Here is a 20,739-nt window from a genome sequence, read left to right as displayed (position 1 = left end):
AGCCTGGCGCATCAGCCCTTCCAGGATCCCCGGAAGGATGGCTCTGAGGCACTCGTCCAGGCCCGCTGCCGGGAAAGGCGGTGGGGCCGGTAAGGGTGTCGGTGCCAGAAGCTGCTGGGGGCCAGGAGACGGCACCGAGGTGCCGGAACCCCGACGCGTCGGTACCTCCACCACCGACGGAGATCTCTCCTCTCTGCGATGACGCTTCGGCGTCGGCTCCTCTTCAGGGTGCACCGAGGGCTCCCGGTGACGGCGCTTTTTGTCCTTTTTCCGGTGCACGTCACCGGCGCCGGAGGGCACGGAGGAGGAGGAGGTCGATCCCCCTCGGTCTCGAGGTACCGGGTCCGACAGGGTTCGGTCCCGTGGCTCACGAGCTGAGGGAGTGACCGGGGCCGACTGCCCACGAGGCCTCTCAACCCCACTCTCACCGGCGGACCGGCGGGCCGATGGGACCTGTTCTCCTGGGGTCGCTGCCATCGGTGCCGATGTCTCGGGCATCGATACCGGTACCGAAGAACCGGCCTTCGATACCGATGCCGTCGAGGTCGACGTCGAGGGGCCGGCGCAAGTTCCAAAAAGACGGTCCCGTAGAACTTGCCTCGCAACCTGAGTCCGTTTCCGGAGACCGAGACACAAAGCACACGACTTGAGATTGTGCTCCGGCCCGAGGCACTGGAGGCACCAAGCGTGGGTGTCGGTCTGCGAGATCGGCCGGCCGTAGCGACCACACTTTTTAAATCCACTCGGGACCTTCGAGGACATCGACGGAAAAATCGCGTCGGCGAAGTCAAAGTCGGCAATGGTGGCTAAAATCACACCACGAAAAACCAAACCGACCGAGCGGCCACTAGGCCGCAACGTGGCGTCCCCGCTAGAAGCGAGGGAAAAGGGGAGCGCGTGCTCCACACGCGCGAAATCCCTTTTTTTTTTTTTTTTTTTTTTTTTTTAACAATACAAAAGAAAGGAAAAAGAGGAAACCGAACGGTCCAAAAGCGACGATCTGCGTAAACGCGGTCGAAAAATCCGGCGGCTGAACAGAGAGAGAGGCAATTGCACAACTCTCTCCAGTCGCGGAAAAAAAGTAACTGGCGGGAGCGGTCGCGCACGGGCGGGAAGACGGCCGCGCATGCGCGGTGGGCGTGCCCTGCGTGCCGACCGTCCCGCGAAGCTTCTTTCCGGTTGGTGGGGGCTGACGCGGACGTCACCCAGTCGTGAGAACAAGCAGCCTGCTTGTCCTCGGAGAAAGGCCGCCTCCCTCCTACCTGCAACCCTGTCCCTGCAGCTGACTGGGGTTGCTTCCTGCTTTTCTCATAGGGCTGGTGTTAGGGTTTCTGGTGCTCCCCTACAACCTATATATCAGTACTCTCCTCCCTCTTTTTATCTCCCTCCCTCCAATGCAGCATCTCCTATTTCTCTTATCTTCCCTCCCTTTTCCCGTTCAGCATCTCCCTTTCCTCTTCTATTCCTTTTCCAACCAGCATTACCCCTTCTCCCTTCACTCCCTGTCTCCCATCCACCTATCTAGCATCACCCACCCTCTATCCCTCACCCCCAGTCCAACATTTCCCCTATTCGCTTGACTGCCTCCCACACACCTGTTCAGAATTTCCCGTTAAACTTCTCTCACATCTGCTGTTGCCACCACCTGCCCCTACCTTGTCTCCAGGTCTGCTGGCGCACAGCAGAAGCCAAAGCACCAATATGAACAAGAAAGCCTTCCAGTCCAGGTGCTGCTTGCAACTTGTGAAGGCTCTGCTGGTCCCATTGCCTCTGATGCATACTTCCCATTGTTATGGGATGGGAACAGCAGGGCTTGGGTTGGAAGGCTCTCCTGAGTAGGGTTACCATATTTTGTCCCCCAAAAAGGAGGACACATGCCCCGCCCCACCACACACCACCCCGCCCCCTTTCACACCCTCGCTCCGCCCCCTGTCACACCCTCACTCTGCCCCCTGTCACATTTTCCCCTCCCCCCTGTCACATACCCTGTCACCCCCCTCCCCTTACCTTACTACTGCCCTGGTGGTCTAGTGACCTCGGGGCAGGAAAGAGCCCCCTCTTTCCTGCCCGGATCGCTGCCCTGTTGGTGATCTCGGCACCAATTCAAAAAGGCCGCCAAGAGTTGAAGTCTCGCGAGGTCACTTCAACTCTCGGTGGCCATTTTGAATCAGCGCCGAGGATCACCAACAGGAAGGATGCATGCAGGGCAGCGCTCCGGGCAGAAAGAGGGGGCTCTTTCCTGCCTCGAAGGCAGAAGAGGTCACTAGACCACCAGGGCACTAGTAAGTAAGGGGAGGGGAGGCTAGCAATCTGCCCGTTTGTCCGGATTTCTGGACAAACGGGCAGGCTGGCGTGCGGGCTGTCCGCCCACCAGCCTGCCCGTTTGTCCAGAAATCCGGACAAACGGGCAGATTGGCAAAACCCGCCCGGTTGCCTGGACTTACCCTCAAAAAGAGGACATGTCCGGGTAAATCTGGACATATGGTAACCCTGCTCCTGAGCATATTGGTGTTTTAGTTGCTGATGCAAGTCAGTGCCTGGTGGGCCTGGATTGGAGGTGCGGCAGTGGCATCTCTAGACAGGAGGGGGGGGGAATAAAAGTGACATTTCCACACATCATGCCCACCACCTCACATACCACTCCCCCCCCCCCCCCCCCTCCCGACACACACACACACACAGACATTTAAATTAGAACTATAAGACACCTGGGCATTCTATGCATAAAGAAGCCCTCCCCCACCAGCTAGCTTCATTTACCAGGTAAAACCACCATTATAACTGATATCATCATTCAACAAATTCTTCTGTGTGGAAGTGAAGTCTGGATCCTCTACAGGATCAGACATAATCTCAATATAAACTCTGCACCCACAGTTCTCTATTATAAACTCCATATTCCCCAACAATGGAGCTATCCCCCCTTATAACACCAAACAAAAATATTCAAATTGTGATTATCACCTCAGGAACATCATTGCCAAACACTTTGTTTATAGCAAATAGTTTATGCTTCTGTGGTGACCTCTAGTCTTGAACATTTTTATTTTTGGGTGGCAAGGGCCAGCTTTCACAACACAAAACCCTGCAAAAAAACATTTAAAACCTATATAGCAAACTTACAAATCATGACAGCCCTAACCCACCTATGAAAAGACAGTGCTATAAATATTACTCTGGGTCTTAGAGCACCAATCTGCCTACTATTGGGAATCTAGACCAAGCTGGGCTGTTACAAATTACTACACAAACACTACATATGTCAATCTTTTTTATTGTGAAATACACATACAACGTTGAAATCAGTACAGTAAATTCAACATTAACACATCTATAACTCAATTCCCATCCCCCTCCCTCTACCACCCTCTTACATCATTGGAGCACCACTCATAAAATCAGAATTACAATAGTCAAAAATTATCTGTTCAGCAAATGACTTCTGGCTGTGGGGGTTAAGGTATTCAAAAACGGGCTCCAGCACTAAGAAACTTTTCACCCCTATCCGAGGCAAGGTCTTTAATTCCCATCCTTTCCAGGCGTAGTAACACAATCATACGTGTACGCCAATGCTGGGTTGTTGGGTATTTATTAGTTAACCACTCCGCCAAGATAGACTGCTTAGCTATTAGAGTAGCTTTGGCCACAAATGCTGCAAATCCATGTGGAAATGGAGAGCCCAGGACAGGTTGTCCAAACAAAAGTCCCGGATCATAATGCCATCCCATCTTCCACATTCTAGAAACTTGCAATAATATGTCTTTCCAAAAACAGGTGATCCCAGGACAAGTCCAAAACATATGCCCCAGTGTAACTCCTTCTGACCCACATTTGGGACAAGATCCCCAAGGAGATAATGCCATATGGAATGCTCTGCATGGGGATATGTATAAACTAGTAAAACAGGCCTGTTTCTGACACAAATGAAACGAGAGCTAGCAAGGTTTTCCTCGGAGTGTGTATATTTGAGAGAGTATGTGTGAGATTGACTGTGTGTGAGAGAGAGAGAGAGTGAATGTGCGAGTGTGTGTGTGTGACAGAGAGAGAGAGTGAGAGTGCTGGGTGCGAATGTGTCTCCTCTGTCCCCCCTCCAGCCACCCAGCGATTCTCCTCTCTCCCCTGCTCCCCCTCCAGCCATCCAGCGATTCTACTTTTTCCCTTGCCCCCCTCCAGCCACCCACCAATGCTCTTCTCTCCCCTACCCCCCTCCAGCCACCCACCAAGTCTCCTCTGTCCCCTGCCCCCCTTCAGCCACCCAGCGAGTCTCCTCTGTCCCCTGCTCCCTCTCTAGCCACCCAGCAAGTCTCCTCTGTCCCCTGCCCCCCCTCCAGCCACCCAGCGATTGTTTTATCTCCTCGGCCCCCCCCTCCAGCCACCCAGGGATTCTCCTGTGTCCCCTGCCCCCCCTCCAGCCACCCAGCAATTCTCCTCTCTCCCCTGCCCCCCTCCAGCCACCCAGCGATTCTCCTATCTCCCCTGCTCCCCTCCAGCCAGCCAGTGATTGTCCTATCTCCCCTACCCCCCTCCAGCCACCCAGCGATTCTCCTTCCCCTTTCAGCACCACACTGCCCAAATCTCTGTCCCTTCGCCAACCGCCCAACCTCCACTGCCGTGCACAGCTCAGCGTGCACGCTCACTGAACGGTAGAGCCAATTGCCGCTGTGCACCCGCCCTCCCACCTGTGGTTGGTCAGTGCTCCATGTGACGTACCCAGAAGTACACTGATGTCACTTCAGGAGATGGATACAGCTTTAGAGAGAGCACAAATGTTTCAAGGCTTCACTTTCTCGGCTTCAGAACGTTGGAGGTGCGTTTTATTATATAGGATGTAACGCGAACTTGTACTGAAGTTCCCAATATACTGTAAAGGGAGAAAGTCGGCAAATAGCAAGTATGTGCGCTTTTAATTGCAACTCAGTCAATGAAACTTGCAAATCCATCTTCCATTGCGCTAGCAAGCAAGAGTAATCTAATTCGGGTATATGTCTCTTATACGTTGGTGATGAAAAGAAAGAGGTACTCATTGTTGTGCCACCAAGGAGAAAGCTGTAGAGAGCAGTTCTTGTGTATCCTCAGGTAGATCCTCCCATGGTAAAGTATTAACATAATTTTTCAACTGAACATAATAAAAAATATTTGCAGGCGATATAGAGTATGTTGTTTGGAGGTCAGGAAAGGATTTAATGTGGCCCTCAGATGTCACCACCTGTAGTAAATATTCCACACCTTGTCTCTGCCACCTGCGGAAAGCCGAATATAGTTGACCTGGAGGAAATGCTGAATTATTACAAATTGATAAATAAGGCGTCACTGTGGTAGAAAAATTATGTAGGCGACAAATCCACCTCCAAACTGCTTTAGCTGAGATCATAATGGAGGAGAGGTTTAAAACCTTTGGAATAGTGCCCCCGGACGTATGTAATAGGTTACTGAAGTGGATATTTGAAGTCAATTGAAGCTCCAGGGCAGTGTTAGAATAGTCCTGCGTCGAACGAAACCAGTCATTGACATAACGCATGCCACTCGCTACTGTAATAACGTATACAGATTAAGACCATCCTACTATATAAATGAAGAGTGACCGATGTGCCACACATGTGCAGAACAGCATAGCTGTTCTGCCCATGTGTGGCACGTCACAGAACTGTTCTGACGTTGTTAGAGGCTCTACCTTTCTGCAGCCGCACTGTTCTGCGCATGTGCAGCACGTCAAAGATCTGTTCTGGCGTTGATAGAGGCTATAACTTTCTGCAGCCGGTTTCACAGTCCCAGCTCCCCTCCTTGGTGGCGTAACACCGCACGGTGTGACGATTGGTAAGGTGGCTACGTGGGTACACACAGTGCACGGTTAGAAGCGGAAGGTGCGCTGTTGCGCTACAGGTGGACTGGGGTGAGGGGGTATTAATGCATGCCAAGCCCGCCCCCAGAGACACGCCCCCCCCTACGCACCACCTCCACGTCGCCGCTGCTCCCCCCCCCCAAGGCCACCGCCAATTCCCCCCCACACATACTCACTCACTCTCTCTCTCTCTCTCACACACACACCATTTGCTTAGGGTTACACAACATGACAGGCGGAATATGGGAAGCATAATATGTACAAAACAGAAAGAAAAAAAGCATACACAGACACTGAACTCACTGTCACACACTCTCTCTCACACACACACACTCGCACACAGTCTGTGTCTCACTCACACACACACACACACACACACACACTCTGTCTCTCTCCAGCACACCAATTGCTTTCGGTTACACAACATGAGAGCCGGAGTCTGTGAAGCATAATATGTAAAAAAACAACAACAAAAAAAAAGCAAACACAGACTGAACTCATTGTCACACACACTCTCTCTCTCTCACACACTCACTCGCACACAGTCTGTATCTCTCTCACACACACACAATGTCTCTCTCCAGCACACCAATTGCTTTGGGTTACACAACATGACAGGTGTGTGTGAGAGAAAGACAGACAGACTGTGCGAGTGTGTGTGTGTGTATGTGTGTGTGTGTGTGTGTGTGAGAGAGAGAGTGAGTGAGTGAGCGTGAGAGAGAGAGAGAGTGAGAGAGAGAGAGTGAGAGTGTGAGAGAGTGTGAGTGAGAGTGTGAGTGAGAGTGTGAGTGAGAGAGTGAGTGTGAGTGAGAGAGTGAGTGAGAGTGAGAGAGTGAGTGAGAGTGAGAGAGAGAGAGAGAGAGAGAGAGAGAGAAAGTGTGTATGTGTGTGAGACAGAGCCATTAAGGAGAAATGTGCTGTGATACCATAAGTAATTGGTGTGCTGGAGAGACAGTGTGTGTGTGTGTGTGTGTGTGTGTGTGTGTGTGTGTGTGTGTATGTGAGAGAGAGAGAGACAGACTGTGTGCGAGTGTGTGTGTGTGAGAGAGAGTGTGTGACAGTGAGTTCAGTGTCTGTGTCTGTTTTTTTTTATATTATGCTTCCCAGTCTTCACCTGTCATGTTTTTTTTAATTACATTTGTACCCCGCACTTTCCCACTCATGGCAGGCTCAATGCAGCTTACATAGGGCAATGGACTTGCCCAGAGTCACAAGGAGCTGCCTGTGCCTGAAGTGGGAATTGAACTCAGTTCCTCAGCAATTGGTGTGCTGGAGAGAGACATTGTGTGTGTGTGAGAGAGAGACAGACTGTGTGCGAGTGTGTGTGTGTGAGAGAGAGTGTGTGACAGTGAGTTCAGTGTCTGTGTCTGGATTTTTTGTTTTTTCTTTTTTTATATTATGCTTCACAGACTCCGGCTCTCATGTTGTGTAACCGAAAGCAATTGATGTGCTGGAGAGAGACAGAGTGTGTGTGTGTGTGTGTGTGTGTGTGTGTGAGACACAGACTGTGTGCGAGTGTGTGTGTGTGAGACGCAGACTGTGTGCGAGTGAGTTCAGTGTCTATGTGTGCTTTTTTTCTTTCTGTTTTGTAGATATTATGCTTCCCATACTCCGCCTGTCATGTTGTGTAACCCTAAGCAATTGGTGTGTGTGAGAGAGAGAGAGCGAGTGAGTGAGTGGGGGGGGGGGGGGAATCGGCGGTGGCCTTGGGGGGGAGCAGCGGTGACATGGAGGTGGTGCATAGGGGGGTGATTGGGGGGGCGTGTCTCTGGGGGTGGGCTCGGCATGCATTAATACCCCCTCACCCCAGTCCACCTGTAGCGCGACAGTGCACCTTCTGCTTCTAACCGTGCACCGTGTGTACCCACGTAGCCACCGTACCAATCGTCGCGCCGTGCGGTGTTACGCCACCAAGGAGGGGAGCTGGGACTGTGAAACCAGCTGCAGAAAGTTATAGCTTCTATCAATGCCAGAATAGATCTTTGACGTGCCGCACATGCACAGAACAGCACGGCTGCAGAAAGGTAGAGCCTCTAACAATGTCAGAACAGATCTGTGACGTGCCGCACGTGCGCATGTCGGCACGTCGGTCACTCTTCATTTATATAGTAGGATTCTCCTGCAAATCCATCTGGTCCAGGAGTGAAGTGCAACTTTAAAACCTTGACTGCCGCTTGTAATTCAGACAATTGGAGAGGGGCATTAAGAGATTCTAGCTCTGTTGGAGTCAACTTAGGCAGACCTATTTTGTCTAAATAATCCGTCAGATATTGCTCAGTTAATGGGACTTCTGCAGCATAAAGAGAAGAGAAATAATTCTTGCTCAGACTGGACCATTTGGGTCCATTCAACCAGAGCATTCCCTTGATAACAGCACTTAGCTGACACTTTGGAACTTATAATCCCACCCCAGGGTTTGCCACTCATTTATAGACAAACCAAACCTCATTAACTTTACTCAATCATACACAGGCAGTCTTGCAGGCTGTTACTCCAACATAGTACACCTGTTCATACCCATTTCAACCAATCAGGATGACTTTTATTGTCTGCAATAATTGTGATGCTTTAGTTTCAAGGCCAATCATCTGGAGACTTAAAGCTTGGCCTATCTGTCTTCAGCTATCTACTTTAAAACAAGAGCTCTGTAAAGTAATACAAGAATTAGATGCAATTAAAGCAACTTATAGGACTGTGCAGAATCATAACTTCTCACCACTGCCTCAAAGAATAAAACCACATAAGAACAGATGGTTCACAGTAGGCTCAGGCAGACTTCATCATGTGACACAGAAGCATCCGCCCGCACAAGTGTTGCCACTACAAAATTCTTTTGCTCCACTACAGCACTGTGATGTTCCTGAAAATAAAACTGAAGTGGAAAAAAAAAGAAAAAGCAAGGAAGGGGGAACAAAAATATGAGAAGGTATCCAAAGAGAAAACACCCTCACAAATCACTAAAACCAAAACACATACTAGGAAATGTACATGGAAAGCAATGACCACAAATGCTCGCAGTCTAAGCAAAAAAATTCATGACCTTCAAGCCCTGATTTTGGAGGCTGACTTGGACATAGTTGCAGTCACAGAGACATGGCTCAATGGTTCCCATGAATGGGATGTAAACATACCAGGCTATAATCTTTTTAGGAAGGATAGAGAGGGACGTATAGGTGGAGGAGTAGCTCTGTATGTGAGAAATGATATCGCAGCGACTGAAATGACAGGGAACTGGGGAAAGGAAGAAGCGATATGGATCACCTTAAAAAGAGAGGATAGAACCTTGGTCCACGTGGGTGTTGTCTATAGACCCCCGACACAATTAGAAGAACTAGATAAAGATCTGATCGCTGATATTCAAAAGTTGGGGAAGAAAAGAGAGGTACTGTTGTTGGGAGATTTTAATCTGCTGGATGTAGATTGGAAGGTTCCGTCTGCAAAATCGGAAAGAAGTAGAGAGATTGTGGATGCTTTCCAAAGTGCTCTGCTCAGACAAATGGTGAACGAACCCACGAGGGAGGGAGCCACGTTGGATCTGGTGCTCACGAATGGCGATAGTGTGTCAAATGTCCGAGTGGCTGCACACCTGGGAAACAGTGACCATCAAACGGTTTGTTTTGATGTAACGGCTCATGTGGATGGCGGCCACTCTAAACTCAAAGTCCTGGATTTCAAGCGAGCTGACTTTAACAAAATGGGAGAATACCTGAGGAATGAGCTGATGGGCTGGGAGGACATACGAGAAGTGGAAGGACAGTGGTCCAGGCTAAAAGAAGTAATAAACAGGGCCACAGACCTTTATGTAAGGAGAGTAAATAAAAGCAAGAGAAAAAGGAAACCGATATGGTTCTCAAAGCAAGTGGCTGAGAAAATAAAGATTAAAGAGTTAGCGTTCCAGAAATATAGAAAATCTCAAGAGGAGGAACACGGGGAGGAATACCGGATGAAACTGAAAGAAGCCAAGAGAGAGGTACGTCTGGCGAAGGCGCAAGCGGAAGAACAAATGGCTAGAAATGTAAGGAGAGGAGACAAAAACTTCTTCAGGTATATTAGTGAAAGGAGAAAGACTATAAAGGGAATTGTGAGACTAAAAGATACAACAAAACGCTATGTAGAAAATGATGAAGAAAAAGCCAATTTGCTAAATAGATACTTTTGTTCTGTTTTCACTGAAGAAAACCCTGGGGAAGGACCGAGAGGGACTGGCAAAAGTACACCTGAAAATGAGGTGGATAGAGCGCCATTCACAGAAGAGAGTGTGTATCAACAACTTGGAAAGCTAATGGTGGACAAAGCCATGGGGCCGGACTGGATCCACCCCAGAATACTGAGGGAGCTCAGAGAGGTTCTGGCGGGTCCTCTTAAAGACTTGTTTAATAAATCCTTGGAGACGGGAGAGGTTCCGAGGGATTGGAGAACGGCGGAGGTGGTCCCTCTTCACAAAAGTGGGGATAGGGAAGAAGCTGGAAACTACAGGCCGGTAAGCCTCACTTCGGTTATTGGAAAAGTAATGGAAGCCATGCTGAAGGAAAGGATAGTGAATTTCCTGGAAGCCAATAAGTTGCAAGATCCGAGACAACATGGTTTCACCAAAGGGAAATTGTGCCAAACGAATCTCATTGAATTCTTTGACTGGGTGACAGGAGAATTAAATCAAGAACGTGCTATGGACGTCATCTACTTAGATTTCAGCAAGGCTTTCGACACGGTTCCCCACAGGAGGCTCGTAAATAAACTAGACGGCCTGAAGATAGGACCTGAAGTGGTGAACTGGATTAGGAACTGGTTGACGGACAGACGCCAGAGGGTGGTGGTGAATGGAGTTCGCTCGGAGGAGGGAAAGGTGAGTAGTGGAGTGCCTCAGGGATCGGTGCTGGGGCCGATTCTGTTCAATATATTTGTGAGTGACATTGCCGAAGGGTTACAAGGTAAAGTTTGCCTTTTTGCGGATGACACCAAGATTTCCAACAGAGTGGACACCCCGGAGGGTGTGGAAAACATGAAAAAAGATCTGAAGAAACTAGAAGAATGGTCTAACGTTTGGCAATTAAAATTCAATGCGAAGAAATGCAAAGTGATGCACTTAGGGAGTAGAAATCCAAGGGAGACGTATGTGTTAGGCGGGGAGAGTCTGATAGGCACGGACGGGGAGAGGGATCTTGGGGTGATAGTATCTGAGGACCTGAAGGCGACGAAACAGTGCGACAAGGCGGTGGCAGTAGCTAGAAGATTGCTAGGCTGTATAGAGAGAGGAGTGACCAGCAGAAGAAAGGAGGTTTTAATGCCCCTGTATAAGACGTTGGTGAGGCCCCACCTGGAGTATTGTGTTCAGTTTTGGAGGCCGTATCTTGCAAAGGATGTTAAAAAAATGGAAGCGGTGCAAAGAAAAGCTACGAGGATGGTATGGGATTTACGTTCCAAGACGTATGAAGAGAGGCTTGCTGACCTGAACATGTACACCCTGGAGGAAAGGAGGAACAGGGGTGATATGATACAGACGTTCAAATATTTGAAAGGTATTAATCCGCAAACGAATCTTTTCCGGAGATGGGAAGGTGGTAGAACGAGAGGACATGAAATGAGATTGAAGGGGGGCAGACTCAGGAAAGATATCAGGAAGTATTTTTTCACGGAGAGGGTGGTGGACGCTTGGAATACCCTCCCGCGGGAGGTGGTGGAGATGAAAACGGTAACGGAGTTCAAACATGCGTGGGATATGCATAGAGGAATCCTGTACAGAAGGAATGGATCCTCAGAAGCTTAGCTGAAATTGGGTGGCGGAGCAGTTGGGGGGAAGAGGGGGTGGTGGTTGGGAGGCGAGGATAGGGGAGGGCAGACTTATATGGTCTGTACCAGAGCCGGTGATGGGAGGCGGGACTGGTGGTTGGGAGGCGGGAAATACTGCTGGGCAGACTTATATGGTCTGTGCCCTGAAAAGGACAGGTACAAATTCAAGGTAAGGTATACACATATGAGTTTGTCTTGGGCAGACTGGATGGACCATGCAGATCTTTTTCTGCCGTCATCTACTATGTTACTATGTAAGTAGCTATTTTATCTCTGCTATTTGTTAAATTTCTGGATGGATCTTGCAATGTGGCTATCACCCGCGACCCTCCCCAATTTTTAGTTGACTGCACCAGCAATCGGCCAGGACGATTACCAAATCTCTGCAGTTGATACTTATGAAATAATAAAGAATGAGTTTCTTTTTCATGCAATAAGGTATTTAGCGCAACTTGGGTAGCTTTCAAATTCTCTAGGGTTGTTAGGGTAGGTCTCTGATTGTGGGCCCGTTTAGCTTTTTTTAGTTTATCTTCTAAGTGCAATATACCAGCTGCCAGCTGCTTTTTACGGGCATGTACATATGCTATTATGTCCCCCCTTAGGACCGCTTTAGACGCTGACTAGTACAAAGTCAGCTGATCCACATGCAGTGCGTTATTAAGAGCATAATCAGACCATTTCTCCTGAATATATTTCCGAAAGTAGGGATCTGCATACAAGTATGAAGGATATCTCCAGCCTGGGCTACTATTTTTATCGGCCACCCTTTCAAAATCTATCCACACTAAAGAGTGGTCAGAGATCTCTTCTCGGCCTATTACCGCAGAAAGAATAGAGACAAACAGTGAGCGCTCTACTAGAATATAATCCAACCTGGCCTGAGTTCCATGTGCCCTAGAACTCAAACATCAAGTAGCAGTCATCTTCTGCTCTGTACAACTTCCCCACCCCATCCCTTTGTGTCATCCATTTTCTATTCTGTTCCCCCTCTCCCCATCCCACCCCTTAATCCCAATCATGGTCTCCTCTGTATTTGACATTTCTTCTCTCTCAATATCCACTGTCCATTCCCTCTGTGTCCCTATCTGTCCTGTCCAGAATCTTCTCTCTGTGCCCCTGTCCCTATCATCTCCCCATGTTCAGTATTTGCTTTACTAAAGGGAGCCATTTACATAAGTACATAAGTAATGCCACACTGGGAAAAGACCAAGGGTCCACCGAGCCCAGCATCCTATCCACGACAGCAGCCAGTCCAGGCCAAGGGCACCTGGCGAGCTTCCCAAACGTACAAACATTCTATACATGTTATTTCTGGAATTGTGGATTTTTCCCAAGCCCATTTAGTAGCAGTTTAGGCCTTGTCCTTTAGGAAACCGTCTAACCCCTTTTTAAACTTTGCCAAGCTAACCGCCTTCACCACGTTCTCTGGCAACGAATTCCAGAGTTTAATTATGCGTTGGGTGAAGAAAACTTTTCTCCGATTTGTTTTAAAATTTACTACACTGTAGTTTCATCGCATGCCCCCTAGTCCTAGTGTTTTTGGAAAGCGTGAGCAGATGCTTCACATCCACCTGTTCCACACCACTCATTATTTTATATACCTCTATCATGTCTCCCCTCAGCTGTCTCTTCTCCAAGCTGAAGAGCCCTAGCCTCCTTAGTCTTTCTTCATAGGGAAGTCATCCCATCCCCGCTATCATTTTAGTCGCCCTTCACTGCACCTTTTCCAGTTTCACTATATCTTTCTTGAAATGCGGCGACCAGAATTGAATACAATATTCAAGGTGCGGTCGCACCATGGAGCGATATAACGGCATTATAACATCCTCACACCTGTTTTCCATACCTTTCCTAATAATACCCAACATTCTATTCGCTTTCTGAGCCGCAGCAAGCCAAAGGATAGAGAAGAGAAATGGTCTTCCACTATACCTGTCCATCTAATATAATAAAACGCACCGTGAACGTTCTGAAGACAACGTTCTGAAGTCACTCAAACACTTTCTGAAGGGTTCGTGGATTCGTGGTGTGAAGCCACCCAGCCGTCTCTGCCCCGCCCTCGCGTCAAACGTCATGACGTCGAGGGCGGGGAAAAAAAACGGATCGCGAGGGCAGAAAAAAAAACAAACAAACTGATCGCACCCACGCACGGTGCGTTTTAGTATATTAGATTTACCTCCGTGGTGGCGGTTCCGGCAGCGCAGCGTCAGGGAAGGAGGCGGCGCTCCCGACGTCTCTAGCCTTCCCTTCGCTGTGTTCCGCATTCTTCTGACGTCAATGATGACGTCAGAAGAAGGCGGAACACAGCGAAGGGAAGGCTAGACGTCGGGAACGCCGCCTCCTTCCCTGACGCTGCGCTGCCGGAACCGCCACCACGGAGGTAAATTTAAAAAAAAAAAAAAAAGAAAAGGGATGTTGGGGGGATAGAAGAGGGTGGGCAGCAAAGTTGAACACTGGGAGCAGGAGGGCAGAGAAAAAACAACAGCATGGATGCGAAGAGGGGGGGGGGGGGAAGAAGAGGGCGGGCCAGGCTGGGACATGGGAGAGAGAGGAGCATGGATGCGAGGGGGGGTCATGGAAGGAAGAGAGGTGAATTGCAGGAAAAGGAAGAATGGAGGGGGCAGGGGACAGAGGAGCATGGATGGGCATGGATTGGGAGGGCATCCCTCAGGGAGAGAGGGAAATTGCTGGAAAGGGATGAATGGAGGGGGCAGGGGACAGAGGAGCATGGATGGGCATGGATTGGGAGGGCAGGGCTCAGGGAGAGAGGGGAATTGCTGGAAAGGGATGAATGGAGGGGGCAGGGGACAGAGGAGCATGGATGGGCATGGATTGGGAGGGCAGGGCTCAGGGAGAGAGGGGAATTGCTGGATAGGGATGAATGGAGGGGACAGATGGGCATGGATGGATATGGATTGCAGGGCAGGGCTCAGGGAGAGGGGAATTGCTGGATAGGGATGAATGGAGGGGACAGATGGGCATGGATGGATATGGATTGCAGGGCAGGGCTCAGGGAGAGAGGGGAATTGCTGGATATGGATGAATGGAGGGGGCAGGTGACAGGAGCATGGATGGGCATGGATTGGGAGGGCAGGGCTCAGGGAGAGAGGGGAATTGCTGGATACGGAAGAATGGAGGGGACAGATGGGCATGGATGGATATGGATTGCAGGGCAGGGCTCAGGGAGAGAGGGGAATTGCTGAATAGGGATGAATGGAGGGGGCAGGTGACAGGAGCATGGATGGGCATGGATTGGGAGGGCAGGGCTCAGGGAGAGAGGGGAATTGCTGGAAAGGGATGAATGGAGGGGGCAGGGGACAGAGGAGCATGGATGGGCATGGATTGGGAGGGCAGGGCTCAGGGAGAGAGGGGAATTGCTGGATAGGGATGAATGGAGGAGAGAGATGGGCATGGATGGATATGGATTGCAGGGCAGGCCTCAGGGAGAGAGGGGAATTGCTGAATAGGGATGAATGGAGGGGGCAGGTGACAGAGGAGCATGGATGGGCATGGATTGGGAGGGCAGGGCTCACGGAGAGAGGGGAATTGCTGGATAGGGATGAATGGAGGGGGCAGGGGACAGAGGAGCATGGATGGGCATGGATTGGGAGGGCAGGGCTCAGGGAGAGAGGGGAATTGCTGGATACGGAAGAATGGAGGGGACAGATGGGCATGGATGGATATGGATTGCAGGGCAGGGCTCAGGGAGAGAGGGGAATTGCTGAATAGGGATGAATGGAGGGGGCAGGTGACAGGAGCATGGATGGGCATGGATTGGGAGGGCAGGGCTCAGGGAGAGAGGGGAATTGCTGGAAAGGGATGAATGGGGGGCAGGGGACAGAGGAGCATGGATGGGCATGGATTGGGAGGGCAGGGCTCAGGGAGAGAGGGGAATTGCTGGATAGGGATGAATGGAGGAGAGAGATGGGCATGGATGGATATGGATTGCAGGGCAGGCCTCAGGGAGAGAGGGGAATTGCTGAATAGGGATGAATGGAGGGGGCAGGTGACAGAGGAGCATGGATGGGCATGGATTGGGAGGGCAGGGCTCACGGAGAGAGGGGAATTGCTGGATAGGGATGAATGGAGGGGGCAGGGGACAGAGGAGCATGGATGGGCATGGATTGGGAGGGCAGGGCTCAGGGAGAGAGGGGAATTGCTGGAAAAGGATGAATGGAGGGGGCAGGGGACAGATGGGCATGGATTGGGAGGGCAGGGCTCACACTCTCTCTCTCATATACAATGTCTTTCTGACTCTCACTCTCACACACTCTGTCTCACACTGTATCACATTCACTCTCTATGTGCCACACAGTCACTCACACACTCGCTTGGTCTCATACACTCACTCTCACAGAGAATCTGTGTCTCACACACACTCTCTCTCTCACACACACACACACACACACTCTCTCTCACTCTGTCTCACATACACACTTGCACACACTCTCATTCTCGCACACACACTCTCTCACAAACACACTCACACCCAGACTCACTCTCTCTCTCTCATACACACACACTCACACTTTCACTCTGTCTCTCACACAGTCACTCTCACATACACTCTCCCAAACATACACACTCCGAGGAAAACCTTGCTAGCGCCCGTTTCATTTGTGTCAGAAACGGGCCTTTTTTACTAGTTTGTCAATAAACAAAAGAAGATGGAAGCCTATGAACTTCACTATTAGCCCAGGGGAAAAAAAAAAAGAATCTGGTGAGCAAAGGAGTCACTTGTCCATCATCACCAAACATGAAAAGAGATAGGAAAAAATGCACTACTAGTTTCTCTAGCAAAGGAGAGAGGTTTAGACATTGAAAGGCACAATAAAGTGGCACATGCCATCCACAGGAAATATTCTAAAATTTATATCATTGCTGTACTGGAAAAAGTATTGGGATCACAACCCTAAGAGAACTATGGAAGATAAAGAGGTTATGATCACCTGGCACATTCCAATATCAACTGATAAAAAGCTTGATGCAAGAAAGCTAGCCTCATGGAGAAAAATATGAGAACATGCAGTGGAGGAGTAGCTTAGTGATTAAAACACTGGGCTGGCAACAATTAAAGCTGCTGTTCCTTGTGATCTTGGGCAAGTAATTTAATCCTCCAATCCTCAGGTACAAATAGATTGTAAGCACTCTGGGGACAAGGAAATACCTGAATGTAACTTACCTTGAGCTAATACTAAAAAAGAAAAAGTATGAGTATTGATAAGAGCAGTGTTGGTGCTAAGTGATTATTCTGTGCATTGAGCGGAGAAAAAGGAGCTCAGAAAGACACTGAAATATTTCCCATTGTATTGTGTGCCACAGGCTTGATTAAAAGGAATTTTCAATCACACATTGAAAAGTTACCTATATATGTTATATCCTACAAACTCTAGAAGGACATTCTCTTTAGCAAAAATGGAAGTATCACAGAAAGCTGTAGTAGTAAATTTGAGACATGAGATCATATTCCACATACCCTGGCTTAAGTATGAAATTTGTGTGCAAAACAGTGCTTTTTTTGTGAGGTCCGGCTCACCTGCCTGCTCCCTTCCGTTCGTGCACCTGTGCTCCCTGCTTTGAAATCTTTAATTTACCCGAAGTCGCGACAAACCAGCAGTAAAAGCAGCAGGCAGGCAGGCTCGCCTCCTTGTCGCTTCCCTTCCCTCTCAGCGCGTCCTGCCCTCACGGAAAGGTAATTACATCAGAGGAAGGCGGAAAGCGCTGAGAGGGAAGGGAAGCGACAAGGAGGCGAGCCTGCCTGCCTGCTGCTTTTACTGCCGGTTCGCCGCAACTTCGGGTAAATAAAAGATTTCAAAGCAGGGAGCAGGGGTGCACAAACGGAAAATCGGGGAGCTGAGGGAGGGCGGGGGGCTGTGGTTTGAATGAATCACTGGACATGGAGGGGATGGGAGGGCAGGGGAGAGAGGAGAATTGCTGGACATGGATGGAGGGGAGGGCAGAGGAGAGAGGAGACATGCATGGGAGGGGAGGGCAGGGAAGAGAGAATTGCTGGACATGGATGGGAGGGGAGGGCAGGGGAGAAAGATTTGCTGGACATGGATATGAGGGGAGGGCAGGGGAGAGAGGAAACATGCTGGTCATGGATGGGAGGAGAGGGCAGGGGAGAGAGGAGAATTGCTGGACATGGATGGCAGGGGAGGACAGGGGGCAGAGGAGAATCGCTGGACATGGATGAGAGGGGAGGGCAGGGGAGAGAGATTTGCTGGACATGGGTGGCAGGGGAGGATGGGGCAGAGGAGAATCACTGGACATGGATGGGAGGGGTGGGCAGGGGAGAGAGGAGACATGCTGGACATGAATGGGAGGGGAGGGCAGGAAAGAGAGAATTGCTGGAGATGGATGGGAGGCGGAGGGCAGGGGAGAGGAGAATCACTGGACATGGAGGGGAGGGCAGGGGAGAGGAGAATCGCTGGACATGGATGGCATTGGAGGACAGGGGGCAGAGGAGAATCGCTGGACATGGATGAGAGGGGAGGGCAGGGGAGAGAGCAGACATGCTGTACATGGATGGGAGGGGAGGGCAGGGAAGAGAGAATTGCTGGACATGGATGGGACAGGAGGGCAGGGGAGAGAGGAGAATCGCTGGACATGGATGGCAGGGGAGAGAGGAGAATCGCTGGACATGGATGGCAGGAGAGGACAGGGGGCAAAGGAGAATTGATGCACATGGATGAGAGGGGAGGGCAGGGGAGAGAGGAGACATACTGGACATGGAGGGGAGGGGAGGTCAGCGAAGAGAGATTCGCTGGACATAGATGGAAGGGGAGGGCAGGGGAGAGAGGAGAATCGTTGGACATGGATGAGAGGACATGGATGGCAGGGGAGGGCAGGGGATAGAGGAGAATCACTGGACATGAGAGGAGAGGGCAGGGGAGAGAAGATATGCTGGGCATGGATGGAGGGAAGACAGAAAGGAGATGCACATGGATGGGAGGGGATGGCAGGGGAGAGAGGAGAAGTGCTGGAAATGGATGGAGAGGAGAGCAGAGATAGAGGAGAACTGCTGGACATGGATGGATGGAGGATTTGGCAGGGAGAGAGGAGAAATGCTGGACTTGGATGGAGGGGAGAGAGAATTATTGCTTTATATGGATATGGATATAGGGGAGGGAAGAGAGAGGAGAAATGCTGGACATGGAGGGGAGGAGAGAGAAGTGCTGGACATGGATGGCGGGGAGGAAAGAAAAAAGAAGATGCACATGGATGGAGATGAGGGAAAGGGAAGAGAGGAGAAAAACTGCACATAGATGGAGAAAATAGGCAAAAGCTGGATCCACGTTATATCTCCTCCAGTCAATTCCACGGAGGAGGACCCAGTTTTACTTATGGATGTAGGGCAAGAAATGAAGAAGAAAGGAGCAAAGTAAAGAAATAAATGGAAAGGAAGCCCTGGAAACGGAGTTAAGAGAACAGATAGAGAGCAGCAGAATCAGAGACTGGGACCAATATGGATAGAAAAACAGTCACCAGACAACAAAGGTAGAAAAAATCATTTTATTTTCATTTTAGTGTTTGGAATATATCCAATTTGAGAATTTACATCTGCTGTCTTATTTTGCACTGGGTATACTGGAGCTGTAACAGCTTACAGAAATTATTTATAATGAAAAAAATCACGTTATTTTTTTCTCCTATACTAGTATAATTTCAATTATGTCTGTTTATGTGCGCCATATCTGGTATAAGTGGTGTGGCTAATGTGGGTGTGGCTATAATAGGGATGGAGCCATATGTGGTGACCCCGCCCATAATGAGTACCGGCACCTTTTTTTCAACAAAAAAAGCACTGGTGCAAAATGAACCCATTTGGAGACACTGCACAAAGAGAGGAAACTCAATTAAGCTACCTATCCAAGTGCCACAAAACCAGAAAGAAAACAGAGAAAAAAAACACTTGCCCTACTGCAGAGCGAGAAACCAGAAAAAAATGGTTGCCAGCCTTTGCAATACTATATCTTTGTGAGAGTGGCTTCCCTTCACTACCTGCTATAACAATTAACTATAGATGTAGTGTCTCAAGACCTTCTAAAGAAAATGTTAATATTATATGGTAAATATACTCACTACAATCCCAGTATGAGCCTCTAAAAACAAACGTTAGGGAACCAGTCACCAACTGGAGATAAGCTCATCATACCTGAAATAGTTACTTGCTGCAGCCAAAACTACACGGTGGCAAGAGAATTCCTTATTATCCACACACAGAATTACATCTGTCAGTGAGTTCTCCAGACGCAGGTTCTCTAGCCCATTTTGAAGAACCAGAGCGAGACCTGCATCATCAAAATGTATCCTTTCTCCATTTGAGGTCTCATTTAGATTCTCCATCTTCTGACAGCAATCAGAAATGAAAGGATCCTTGGAACTTCCCTCCAGTGCTACTCTGTTTTTAACTGCATCTGTACTATATGGCCTTATTATTTCTGTCTAAGGCAGCTCATAAGTTTCTGTTGGTGTCATCACATGTCTATAGCAGATTTCCTGTCTAATTTATCAACACACAGAACAGGAAACCAGTCACTATCAGTTTTTGCTCCCTCCTCCTCCCCCCACCCCCACCACCATCACCACAACCACAATCAGGAAGTCTTGCAGCATCTCAGTTAGCCCTGGCCCCTTATCATATACCATATGTTTATTAAGGACTCACAATGTTTGAGAACTTAAGGGACAGAAGGGATAATGTTATATTGTAACATAATAAATGATTTTACTTATTTATTTATTTATTTGTACCCCACATTTTCCCACCTATTTGTAGGCTCAATGTGGCTTACATTATATTGCAAAAGGTATAATTATGAACAGAGTAAGAGGTTTGTTCTGATTTAACTGATGGCAGATAAAGATCTGAACGGTCCATCCAGTCTACCCAACAGTAACACTCATCAGTTCAATGAATGTGATATTATATACTTGATCATGGTCTTTCTTTGATGTCTCTGGGACATAGACCATATGCAGTGGTGTGCTGGTAAATGTTTAACAACAGGCTCTCTCCCCGGTCCCCCTCTGCGCCCCCCCCCCCCCCGGTCCCCCTCTGTGCCCCCCCCAAATTGCAGAGCTGGCTATAGCCAGGGAGAGAGCCTGGG

General features: G+C 49.2%; 1 protein-coding gene across 1 annotated transcript in view; it reads right to left on the bottom strand.

Moving 5' to 3' along the window:
- The window catches only part of KLHL6 (kelch like family member 6), a 453,247-nt gene extending 433,163 nt beyond the window's left edge, over positions 1–20,084 (bottom strand). The window contains 1 exon segment of the mRNA XM_030216961.1: positions 19,785–20,084. Within this exon segment, the coding sequence (XP_030072821.1) occupies positions 19,785–19,975 (191 nt within the window). The 5' untranslated portion in view covers positions 19,976–20,084.
- Between the last annotated feature and the right edge of the window lie 655 nt (positions 20,085–20,739).

This window comes from Microcaecilia unicolor, chromosome 10, assembly GCF_901765095.1.
Source record: "Microcaecilia unicolor chromosome 10, aMicUni1.1, whole genome shotgun sequence".
Taxonomy (NCBI): Eukaryota; Metazoa; Chordata; class Amphibia; order Gymnophiona; family Siphonopidae; genus Microcaecilia; species Microcaecilia unicolor.
The sequence above is the reverse complement of the archived record's forward strand: the minus strand, read 5'-3'. Positions and strand labels throughout refer to the sequence as shown.